Source organism: Syngnathoides biaculeatus, chromosome 15 (assembly GCF_019802595.1).
Source record: "Syngnathoides biaculeatus isolate LvHL_M chromosome 15, ASM1980259v1, whole genome shotgun sequence".
Lineage (NCBI taxonomy): Eukaryota > Metazoa > Chordata > Actinopteri > Syngnathiformes > Syngnathidae > Syngnathoides > Syngnathoides biaculeatus.
This window is the reverse complement of record NC_084654.1, coordinates 3,454,630-3,467,788: the sequence shown is the minus strand read 5'-3', so window position 1 is coordinate 3,467,788 and position 13,159 is coordinate 3,454,630. Positions and strand designations below refer to the sequence as shown.

The window sequence follows — 13,159 nt, the reverse complement described above, 5'->3', positions numbered from 1 at the left end:
GTCCTCCTCTTATGCCTCGGTGACCCCCGCATAGTTGTTTACCAATGTTATTTGAAATGAGGTTGCGCCTCTTTATCTTATGTGTGGCAGGCATAGTTGACTGAGTATAATTATTGGTTCTGTTATGTATTTTGTCAGCTTTACAGGTGTCCAAAAGTAGCATATGAACAAAAATATCATTACGGCTGTCAATGTTGCAGCCCAACATGCTATCATATTATTTAGCCATTTTGAAGTCATGTCGACCAAGTCAGTCCTAAATGAGTCAATTGTCTTTTAAATCTTCACCAGCCTTCAGGTATTTTCAGATACTATAAATCTGCACCCACCGTATACTGGACTTTCCTCACCTTTCTCCCTGGGTGACTCAGCTGAGATGACCTTTTACAGTGTGTAAGGTCCACGTGTTTCTTTCTGCTATTTTGACCATGTCATTCAGCTCTTGCTCAGTCTACGCCAGTGTTTGGGTAAAACTGCATGTACAGTATATGTTAATTCATAAACAGACATAGGATGAATAGACAAATGGCAGTAATAAGGTTATTAAAGTACAGTAACTTGTTAATTTTTTTTTTTCTGATGGTGTAGTGCAGGGATGTCAAACTCATTTCTCTTGCGGGCCATGTTGTAGTTCGGGTTTGCCTCAGAGGGACATTTCGAGTAAAGGCAGCGTGGGATCGATTCCCGCTCAGTGATGGTTTCGACATCTGCACTGCGACTGGCTGGCGACCAGTTCGTGATGTAGTCTGCCGCTGCCCGAAGTTAGCTGGGATTGGCTCCAGCTCTCTCTCCGAATAAATGCAGAAGGGTTGCGTCAGGAAAGGGAACCGGCGTAAAAAAAAAATCAAAAAGACAGTTACTGCCGCACCACCATGACAATGGGACAAAAATGGCTTTACACATCAATGCTGATAAAATTCCCAATTTGTTTCTAGTCCTATCAAATTGATGCATGTGAAATTTCCTAGTGACACGCCATTAGAAAATGTTTTTTTTGTTTTTCAAAAGAAGTTAATGGAAACACAGAATCCCCCAACTTTTTTTTTTCGCATTCGTTATCATTTAATAGCATTTGTATTATCGCTGGATCAGTGCAAACAACACAATCTTTTGGACAGGTTTTTTGTATGTAGTTATCCAATTTGTTTTGTTTTTATTTTATTTTTTTTTTTTGGGGGGGGGGGAGCTTGAGTGGCTTCCACAGGTACCACTCAAACAGAAAAATGAAAATAACGCATAGCGTTTTCATCCAACACCCAACAGCAAAATTTAACTGTTTAGTCACCATTATGACAGCAGTCTCACTCCCATGTGTAACCGGACTACAGCGAACTTGGCAGTGGGAATGAGAACAGCTATCTTAAAAGTGGCCAATAAAAACAAATTAGTTTTGTTTGTGTTAACAATGGTTTCAAAACCAATAACTTTCCTACAATCAACAAATGAACTCAAGTACCCCTTTTTGAAAATTTTCAAGATGTTTGGGGTTCTTAACCCCTGAAAGGGACCCACTTGTGTGTGTGTTTTTTTTTCCCATCATCATTCGTCTATCTCTCATTGTGTGGAAATTATTGGTAATTTGTATGGTCTCCCAAACAGTGTTTTGAATGGAATGAGACCCTTACGTGCTTGTAATGTATGTATAGTTAGACTAAATTTATCATTGTGTCCAAATTCCCCCTACGTGTGATTGTGAGTGCGGCTGTTTGTCTCCATGTGACCTGCAATTGGCTGGCAACCAGGTCAGGGTGTACCTTGCCTCCTGCCCGTCGACAGCTGGGATAGGCTCCAGCCCTCCTCGCGACCCCTGTGAGGATAAGCGGCTAAGAAAATAGATGGAGGGATGAACGGATGTGTCACTTGAGGAAACTGGCCACGTTTTGGATGCAAATTCCCTTGTGGATTATGTCGCACACAGATCAAACAAACCCTACAAAAAACGTTTTTTGCACGCAAGTTAAATCCATGGATCATGAAATGCCTTTGTGCCAGGGCTACCATTCCCCCTGTTGAGACCTGAGACTTCCCATGGCTCAAGATTGCCGGCCACTTAAAAAATGTTTTTGGTAGAATTTTTTTTTGTATCTGTGCTGACATAATTCCCATTTTGTAATGTAGTACCTTTTTTTTCATCATTTTTAGATCTGCTGGTAAGCTTTGTTGTTGCATTTTTTTTAACACATCATCTGAAAGTATGTCTTCATTTTTTACATGGTCAGCTAATCCTATAAAGGTTTTGGCTGCTGCTTCTTTTGCTGTTTTATCTGTAAATCCATTTCCTAATGATTCTTTGTCTGTATTTGATGTGTGTACTGCAGATTTACATATGGCTATTTCTTTTGGTAATTGAACTGCTATGAGCAAATTTTGTAGTAGCTCTGCATGTGTCACTGTGTTCCCTGCAGTTGTCACTATTCCTCTATTTTTCAGTATTGACTGTGTATATTGTGATACCACCGTGAGCACAGCAGTATCTGGTCTCAGATTGTTTAAGACTGTCCAATAAGATATTGTCTGTACAGTTCAGTTGTCCCAATCCAAATCTGGTTCTTTTTCTGTCCAATCAGGAACATTTCGTACTACCAAAACAAATTGTCCCAAACTCTTCCACTCCCATTGTAATGACGTATGTGGTGGTGTCCATTCCTTGTGTAGTGCATTTAGTTTGTCAGTCAGTCTTGTTCCTGCCACCACGACTGATATACCATCTGAGTACAGATAATCATGATTTTGTCTTGTGTGGGCTGTTATAAGTTTACAGTATCTTATACTACATAGTCACGTGCACTTGAGTCACTTCCTATGTCATTTTGTGGTTGTTCAATCACGTCTTGAGCTGTTTACAGCAAGAAATCTCCTGTTCTTGTGGGAGGTTTGTTTGGAATATCTATGGTGTAATAATAGAGTGCTGGATTCCTATTTTGTAAGATATTTAACTGTCCTCCCAGTTATTCCTTTTTTTCTTTTTACTTCTATTTTTCCTGTCAGAGAGGGAATTAAGACCAGTCCTAGTTTCAGCAAGCCATCTCTTCCCAACAAACGTACGGGACAAATTAAAAAGTTGCATTTTGGGAGCATTAGTTGTGACATTTTTGATGGGGAGATGGCTGCTCTCTTCCTCATCTGCGGCCACAATTATTAAATGTTTCGCATAAAGTCCCATAAATTTCTCCTTCCTCTGTCAGAAAGGTGTCAACTTTCTTTTTCTTATTTTGTAGCACTCTTTCTGCATGTAGTGCTTGGTTAACGTAATGTTACAGGCTGCCAGTCAGTTTGTCAAACCAATGTTTTTCAATCCATTGTTTTGCAGGATTATTTGAATTTGCATGAAGAGCATTTTTTAATTGCCCTTGATACACACTCCCTGGAGTGTGATCTTCAGGAATGCCACTGTTTGGTTTAAAACATGCAGTCATTCCAATTCTATATTCTTCAAATGGTTCAGTTATTTTATTTTGCTCTTCCAATGGCAGAACAATTTGATTTTTTTCTAAATCTAGCAGTGATGGGCCATATTAACCCTTGAACTCCCTGCTGCTGTGAGAAAGTACTTTGCTGTCATCGAAATTTATTGTACTTCCACACCATTTAAGTGGTAAGATTTTATCAAGTCTTCCGTTCCCTGGACGAATTATGTTACATCAACTTTATGAGATGTGATACCTATTATGGCCGTTTTCACATCATCTTGAGTCCAGCTTTTTGTTGTTGTTTTGTTTGGGTTTTTGTGTGTGTGTGTGTGTGTTTCTCTTATTTTATCCTGCAGGTTAACGATATATATTTTTTTGTGTGTATGTTGAGCTGGCCAGCAAAGTCATATTGTGTTATCCACAAATTAGATGTTTTATTTTAGTAGGACATTTGCTTTCTACAAACCTCTAGTCCTTACACATCATTATTATTATTATTTTCTTTCAGATGTTCTGTTTCAACTATTTTTGTATTTGTTTTTCCCCTGTTGGAGTCAGTGGTTCACCTAGGGTGACTATACTGACTTCCCCCTGAACAGGGTGACAATTACGTTCTGTTTGAGGTAATTCTCAAGCTTCTACCACAAGTGGCGGAGAATTCTTACCTCTGCATCCTCAAACAGTTGTCACTCAATTTCCTGTTCAAATGAGGTAGCGAACCTCCACTCACACATTTACACATGCACACGTTTCAAAGAGCTCACGTACAGGACACACCTTGCCCTTTTCTCAGTTTTATAGACTAGTCTACTCGATAGGGACTAGTATTCTCGAGGTTTGGTTCTGCCGCAGTCACCCAGATGCGCATTCACTCGTTCCTCATGAGTGTGGGAGTTTCCAACTCACCAGAGATGCCTTTATTTCCTTCGGCTTCTCGTCAACCCTCAGCCTCCAGATGCAAAGTCGAGGCCCAGTCCCGGAAAAGGTCTCAAGTGCCGTGGCCACGGTCTTTGCCTGGACGTCAACTCAGCCACTGGAAACCTCAGGTATCTTGAGATCCGGGTCGAAGGACCAAGTAAATGTCAGGTTCACCAATCAGATATTCATTAAACGGGACAAAAAAGGAAGCAAAGACATCAGTTCAAGTCTCGCGAGGAGAGAGGAGAGGAACTGTCTCGTACAATTCACCACTGCACTCTCTGGTTATGTTCTCCTCAACACCTCTATTTATTTAGTTTTAAAACGCCCCTTATTTACATGGATGTTTCAAAAAGGAGACAACAAGCAAAACAGTTTGAAACAAGGTGTACATGTTTGTTCATGTGCGCGTGCATGTGTGGAAGATTGCTGAATACATGTGTGGTCATCATTTCTTTAACAGGCAGCAGTTCTAACAGTTCTGATGATTAGATGTTTTTCTTCTTGCTATCTCCTGCTAGGAGGCTGCCACGTTATCTCGAGCAGAGCAAAGCATTTCTTTATTGGAACCAGATGTATGATAATTATGATCACAATTATTCCTACAATTGACTCTGTGCATGTTATATCATAAGGCAGTAACTGCGCACATACCTGTTTTAAGCCACCATCTACTATTAATGGATATGTCATTTAGGAAATTCCACTGACCCCATCCAGGGATCTTGACTTGTCTCAGCTGTCCACCTGTTACCATGAATTAAAAGAAATATTCTCCAAGTTCAACGCTAAGTCCCTTCTAACCCATAGACCACACGACTGGATGAAAGTTGCCTGAGGCTCGGTCGCCACCGAGGCATGGTTGAGAGTAGGGTGCAGGTCAGTCTTCCAGGAGGGACCCAAAGGCAGAGCAGGAAAGAGACGGGCGCAGCCGAGGATCGGTCGCTGCCGAGGCATGGTCGTCAGGCTGTGGTGGATGGGTCGCCGTCAGGTGGCCGTGGATCGTTCGCTGCTGGGGCATGGTCGTGAGGCAGCTGTGGATTGGTCACCGCCGAAGCAGGTGAGGGAGTCACTGCCGAGGAGTAGTCACCAGGCGACCGTGGATCAGTTGCCACCAATACATGGACGAGAGTAGTTCTGCAGCTCGGTCGCCACGGAGGCATGTGCGAGAATCGACTATGGCTCAGTTGCCACTGAGGTATGGGCGAGAATTGGATGTGGCTCAGTCCCCACGAGGCATGGACGATAATTGACTGCAGCTCAGTCACCGGTGAAGCGTGGGCGGAAGTCTGCTGTGGCTCGGTAAGGACTGAGGCGGAAGCGAGCGTTCGCTGTGGCTCGGTCGCCAGCGAGAAGTGAACGAAAATGAGCCACCATGGCCAGGCGCATCAATGAGCCACCCCGGCCAAAGCCATGTTGACAAGGCCGGCAGCGATCCACAAGGCCTGCGGAGGCCGCCTTTCAGCAGCTGCTGCACAGAAACCTTCAGATGCACACATCGATACATTTAACTATTTTTTTTTTTTAGTAGCTGTATACCCACCTACCTGTCATTTGGAACCCACGAAGCTCTTGTCCTTTGCACCTGTGCAATTAATTTTTCACAACGAACCGGGTCTTTTGGAAAAGTATGAAGACCGTATCCATCCTTCCAAATGTTCGAACAATATCAAGCAATAGGAGCCGGCATTTTGGCTAACACAAAGGAACAACGAGCTACCTTCCAGCAGGTAAAACTAGTATAAACAGACGAGACCGCTTGAGTGCACTACTGCCCTGTACATCACTTCCTGCTTCTTCTCAACAAATCCCTCGAGAGGATTTTCATGGCGGGAGTTACAAAAGGCCATGTACGTCAAAATCATGTTTTGTGGTGAAAAAATGGATGGCTCCATACCGGCTGCTGTTTTTTCATTAATAACATACTAAAAATCATGCATTTCATGACAGTGGACCTTCAAGAGCTTTACAAAAGTCGCCAGACTGAAGTAAGGAATTGATTATTTGCTGCAAATCAGGTAGCACTGACTTTACAATAGTTTTGCCGGTGAGGCATGGGCGGAAGTCTGTTGTTGCTTGGTCGCCACTGGGGCGGAAGCGAGAGTCTGCTGTGGGTCTGTTGCCCGGGAGAAGTGAGTGAAAATTTGCTGTGGTTTTGTCGCCAGCGAGGCGTGGACGAGAGTCCACTGTGGCTCGGTCGTCTGCGAGGTGTGGCCGATAGTCAGCAGTGGCATGGTTGCCTGCGAGGCGTGGATGGACGTCGGCTGGGGCTTGGTCGGAGTGGAGTGGGAGGCATAAAGCTGCACCTTACTTGGGGGTCTTCTCTGGCCAACATGCTGATGCCCTGAATAGATGGACAAACAGGTGCCCCAGAAAGGATCGTAGGTAGAGGACTTGGGCACATGAGACAGAGGCACTCGGGGTTGGAAAAAGGGGGGCAAAACAAATGGACTGGGATTAAACACATAAACAAAATCCGTCTCCGAGTCAGATTCGGGCAGGCCGTTGCACAAATCCACGTCTCAAAAGCTGAAAAATCCGAGTCCAGCAGAATATGTGGTGGTGAGCGGTCGTGCATGGGGAATATTAATGACGCATGGGTGGTGCAGATGGCAAGGTAGGAGAGGACAACAAGACAGAGCCCATTAGGATAGGGGATGCTGTGTCCGAAGGTTGGGGACGCTGGCAGGCAGACTGGAGGTGCGACCGGCGGCATGACCAGCGATGCCCCATTTTACTTGAGGGTCCTGTTCTGGTCACTTCGTTCTGTCACGGGAGAGAGGCAAGGGACTGCTGGACCCAATTGCAGGACTTTGAGGCGAGGGCATGATATTGAGGGTGGTTTTATTCCAGGCTAAGGTTGTACACACGTAAGCAGTCCAACCAAGGCAGAAGCACAAAAACGCGAGGCTACAGGCAAGATCCAAAAACATACAACAAGGTCCAATGACTATGAGGCAAAGCTTAGAAACATGAACATTAACTAGACTATAATCGCACAGGCTCATTGTGACAAAGGGATGCACTACACAAAGCTTGCGAACTTACGCACGATAGTCGAGTATTCAATATGCAGTAACACAAGAAACGGGCAAATGTAGATGACACACTCAAGGCTTAAATGCTTGGTCTAATTAACGTCCAATTCAGCGCAGCCAAAGGCGACACCGCTCAGGTCAGTTGTTGGCCATGCCCCTGTTAGGCAGCACCGCCCAGGGCAGTGGCTTGGCCATGCCCCTGACAAATTTGACCCATGGATGCCATGAACCTCGAATGTAAAGGCTTTTGAAGCGGTACATACAGTATATTGAACTTTATCACTTATAATTAAAACAAAAAAAATAAACAAATGCAGAACGTTAAAGAAGATGCAGGTTGCTCCTGAGAGAGGACATGTTTGAGAATAGAGGGAAGACTGTGGATACCTTGAATGCTCGGTTGTGTATGTTTTGGGGAAAGAGACTTGTATTTATAAAATTTAAAATATAGTGAAGTATTGTAAAAAACAAAAAAACGTGTATTTTTTTTATGTTGTGCTGTATTTGTATGCCGGCACAGCATGTGGCTAGGTCTTGCTGTCCTAAAACCTGCAAAGGTATTTTTCCACGAGTGTAAAATTTAAAAAAAATGTTCGAATCGAACACTCGTGAAAATAAAGTAGATAAACACAGCACACCTTGCCAGAGTTCAGTCAGTTTTGTCCACGTCCACTTTCAGTTTGGCAGTGATTTAACAATTTTAAAACAATGGGGGATTACTGCTTATACCTCGCCCCATTTTTATTTCAAATTCCTGTAACTCCTCCCCACTTTGAATTTGAATTTTAATCATTCAAACTGCCCGAGAGCTGACGAACGAATAAATATATAAATTTTATAGTGATAAAAGCTTTTTTTTTTAATCTCCAAAGTTTTCAGAAGTGCAAATACCATGACTCCAAACATTGTAATAACATGACAGAAATTTTTGGTTTACAGATCAGCTACCTCTGTGTGCTTCGGGCTGTTGGCCAGAGTGCAGGCACACAGCCAGATCAGAAGACCAGAATCCGACAGTTAGTTAGCTGTACGATCCTCATCTTCCTAGTTTGCTTCTCCCCGTACCATGTTTTTCTGTTAGTACGCACTGTGCTGGAGAGAGACTGCAACTTTATTGCAGGTGCACTTTCTTTTCAATGATGTGATCTTGTGACTTAATAAAACTGTTGTCACATAAGATGTCCTCTCTTCTTATTTCAAAAGGGATTTTCAACTTTTACCACCTAGCACTGTTGCTGACCTCTTTCAACTGTGTGGCGGATCCTGCTCTTTACTGCTTTGTCAGCGAAAGTGCCCGGAGGGATCTTTCCTGGGCTATTTTTCGACCTGTGACAAGAGTTTTCTGTTGCTGCCTTGGGAGCTGCAGTTCCAGTCCCACCAGGTCTGCGACAGATTCCCACAATGTTCTCACTGATGATAGATCACATTGGCAAGAACTACAGAAAAACAATTCTCATCGCAGTGGATGATAAAAAACAAAATGCCAACCAAGGAAAGACTGGAGGAGAGCCGATAGACGAAAAATATTTTGGGTTTTGAGGGCAAAATGCATCCAAAGAACAAGCTGTCATACCTCTGTACCATGCCAGTGACCATTGCTAATGTATTGCATTCAGTCTTTATTTTTAGGAGGAATAGGGGTGACATTGAAGGCCAGAAACTCGCTAGCCCTCAACCGATTTAACAGAGCTCTAAATGCAGTGCTTCCTATATTTTGTACATGAAAAGACTTACACATCTTTAACACTGTGCACGTTAAGAGACTTTGTGTTTGTACTTCCTTTTTTAAAATAGTTTTACGTTCCATAGAAAGTGATAATTCATGGAAATTTAAATTATCAGCTCAAGTGTCAAACTGTTGTCATAATAAAACCTTTGTTAGTTATAGAGGCTGTTGTGGGGGTTGTAGTGTGCCAGTTAGACGGACTGACATCAATCGACTGTTTTCGACCACGTGACTATATCCGGGGCATGAGGCCATGTTGAATGGGTTCACTCTACTGACGCGCCATTCACTCTATCGCTTTTGACCACACCAGAGTTACACAAATGTTCGTATGACTGTTAAAAGTGACGCATGATTGCTAAAAAGACTTTGGAAAGTTATTGGGGCTCATTAGATGTCATTTCAAGAAACCGTTACGACAAGAAGTGTGCTTTGACAATATCGACCCTTATGCCTTGGGGAAACACAAATGGAACAAGAATTTCAAACTGTGGGTGTCGGTTACCTATCCAGACATTGTCAACTGTCTCCTCTTCTCGACAACCGCTTATACCATGGACCAACTAAAGAATTACAAAGGTCTGGAGGCCTACAACCAATTCATCAATGGCTGGGTTCCTGATGCGGTGGTATCCATTGTAAGCAACTTGTGTCTCCACACTGCTAAGGTTAGTGTACCGGACAATGCAATTTAAATATGTACCGCGTGATTATAGTCAGCATTGTGTTAAATTATGTTGATTATACCAACGAAAGACGTGTAGATTATTATTTTCCTTTTTGTTGCCGAGAGAGAGAGGTTCGACCGGGACGAGTCGCAAGTGGAGCCGGCACCTCTTTCTCCACTTCCACGGCTACATTTTTAACTCAACTCACGAAACAGCTCGTGGTGCTGTGAATCGTTTTTGCAAACTTATTATAATCTTCTTTTTCTTTCGGCTTGTCTCGTTAGGGGTCGCCACAGCCTGTCATCTTTTTCCATTTAAGCCTATCTCCTGCATCCTCCTTTCTAACACCCACTGTTTTCATGTCCTCCCTGACAACATCCATCAACCTTTTCTTTGGTCTTCCTCTCGCTCTTTTGCCTGGCAACTCCATCCTCAGCACCCTTCTACTAACATGCTCACTCTCACGCCTCTGAACATGTCCAAACCATCGAAGTCTGTTCACCTTGTTTCCAAAATGGAGATATGCATTGCATTCACACAGGAGTATTATGTAGGCCCTTGGCCCTAAAGAATAGTTCTCCTTCACAGAACTTAGTTATTGGTAAGTAGGTGTGAAATTCTAAAAGGTATCCAATACTTACCAAGAACAAAATGCTCTGAGCAAACTCTGACATAAGGGAATGAATTGGCTGCTAGATCGGAATGAAGAATGAAGAATGAACAATTTGTATAATTTGTGTTGGATTGAAATTTGTGTGTCAATGTCTTTTATTTTGAAAATTGACGGGATCTTCTCCAACGCAACAGCTGCGTGTGCAATTGACACGTCAAGACTACCCAGAACACTTCAGTCCCCAGCGGGCTAGCTAATGGCGGAAGACCTCAAAGAATGAATCATATCATATATGAATTCAGTTAATTTCATTGACTGAAAAGATTTGTTCTTTTGAACAAAATGTTTGCAAATGAAACAACACAATATTGGGAGTGGTTCTTAAAATTTGGGTTTATTGCAACAGTTAACTCATGCACCAAGTCTGCTCTGATACACAATTGTAGGTTTCTGCTCGACAAAGGTAGAAATTCTTTTGCAGAATTAATAGTCCACTATTGTTGAGGAGTTACAGAACTGCAGTCAGGTCTGGCCGCCTACAACAACTTCGATGCCCACTCCTGCATCGCGCCCCCAGATATATATAGACACACACACAGACACACACACGTATGCGGTCCGTGAGAAGAATGCAAACTCTAAACCAGTCCAGGGTTCAAAAAAGGTTGAACACTGATCTACAGTACATACATACTGTTTAGTACCACTTTCTTACGAGCAAGGGAAATTTTCAAGATATCGTCATTGACTATGAGTTGGCAAAAACTTTCCCCAACGAGATGAAGCCACTACCCCTTGGTTTCTTATGGGGTCCATTGCTGCTACCTCAGGGCAATGTCATGGGATTTAGAGTGAAAAGTCTCACCTATGAAACAGTCATGGCATCAACAAGATGTCCCCAGCAAGCCCCAACTGCAGATAGTTCTGCATGCTTCCCTTCTGCCCCGCTGAGCCAAAGGGCCTGGTTTATGTTCACACACTCTAAACTAGCAGGTCCCCTTATAAACCTGGGCTAACAGTCCTCATAGATCCCCTGGGTACGAAGAACCAAGACACCAAGGAAAAGTTTGGAACACCCACTGTTCAAAGCATGCCAAAATAAATTTCAGTGAACCATTTGCTCCTTTGAAATGCAGTCAAGGCCCTCTGGGACAATTATTGGAACACAACCACAACCCCTGGCAGTGAAGAGTTACTGCCAGTTGCTCGCTGTGCAACAGATTTCTCCAAATTTGAATGTGTGATAGTTTATTAACTTTGAATGAAAGCTCCCCAAAAAAGCCTGACACCAATGTAACGAATTACATGTCTTTCTCGCTTCTCATACATTGCAGACACTCTTTTCCTTACTCTGCTTGCTTCGCCTCTGTTGCCATTTTTTTTCTTGATGATAAGCATGTTTTTCTTCATTGAAAGCATCCACACCTCTGACTTTCCCCTCTATGACCAAGACAACCAAATAATCTGCAGTAGATGTTGGCTACCCCTCTCCCAGCCTGGATACAATATTGGGTTTGATGGATAGGATGAAGACTATTCTCAATGATGGAGTCCAGCCCATACCACGCCAAGGTCTTCCTCCAATCCCCTCTCACCTGAAACCCATACCACACCAAGATATTCCTCCCAACCCCCCTCGCCGGAAACTACCGTCCACTGAGATGTGAAAAGCCCCTGCTCCACCAATGAGGACTCTTATCTGTAAACCTGACTAGTATTTAGTGGGTCTTTTCCAGAATAACTCAGGAGATAAGGCATTTTTCATCCCTGTAATTACAAGGGGCAGAAAGTAGGTCAAAGAGATATGGCACAAAAAAAGTAGAACTTCCAACTTAGTAAGGATAAAATTTGAGTCTATCAAATCATTGTCTGCAGCTATCTCTGCGCAACTAGCTCTTTTTAATATCAGGTCATTGGATAACATATCAATGTTTATTAACGACATCATTACAAACTTTGATCTGGATGTTTTGTTCGTAAATGAAACATGGGTAACAGAAACACCACAACAACAACAGCAGCAAATTTTAATTTTATGAACAACTGTCGAACAGGGAAAAAGGGTGGTGGTATTGCTGTTATTTGATTTTAGCTCTTTTGAATGTGCTCTGTGTTTTTTAGTTTCAGGTGACCCAAACTTTATTGTTTTAATAATTTATAGGCTTCCAAGATACAACAGAAAATGTACTGAGGATTTTTCAGAACTGCTGTCAGTTTTCTGAACTGAGAACAACTATTTTGTCACAATAGGGGACTTTAAAATTAATGTTGACAATCACATGGAAAAAAACATCCAAAGAACTTCCTGCCATACTAGACAATTTTTGTGTATTTTTCGGATTACAGATTCTTCCAAAAGTTCAGACAACTTCTGCCTCTATGAGGAAAAGGTACATAAAAGAGAGTACTCTAAGTTTTTGGAGACTGTGAATACTGAGACAGTTGATGAACTTTTGGACAACTGCACCTTGAAAATCTCAAATCCCATGAATGCTATGGCTCCTGTTAAAACAAAGACTATCATGAGGTGACCTACAATACCATGGAGGAGCACAATAATATAAACAATAATGTCAAACCACATTCTGCAGGTGTTTCAACAGTGTGGCTTCATAGTAAAAGATTATTTGTACAAGACTTGCTTGCCTGCAGTCCAGACCTGTCTACCATTGAAAATGTGAGGCGCATTATGAAGCATAAAATATAAAAATCGAGACCCTGGATTGTTCAACAGCTGAATCTGTACATAAAGGAAGAATGATAAAGAATTCTACCTACAAAGCTTC

General features: G+C 42.6%; 1 protein-coding gene across 1 annotated transcript in view; it reads left to right on the top strand.

The window, feature by feature from the left end:
- The window catches only part of LOC133513711 (ovarian cancer G-protein coupled receptor 1), a 48,780-nt gene extending 39,634 nt beyond the window's left edge, over positions 1 to 9,146 (top strand). Inside the window, 3 exon segments of the mRNA XM_061844737.1 lie at positions 8,306 to 8,486; positions 8,570 to 8,780; positions 8,782 to 9,146. Coding sequence (XP_061700721.1) covers positions 8,306 to 8,486; positions 8,570 to 8,780; positions 8,782 to 8,905 — 516 coding nt within the window. The 3' untranslated portion in view covers positions 8,906 to 9,146.
- Positions 9,147 to 13,159: the final 4,013 nt, after the last annotated feature.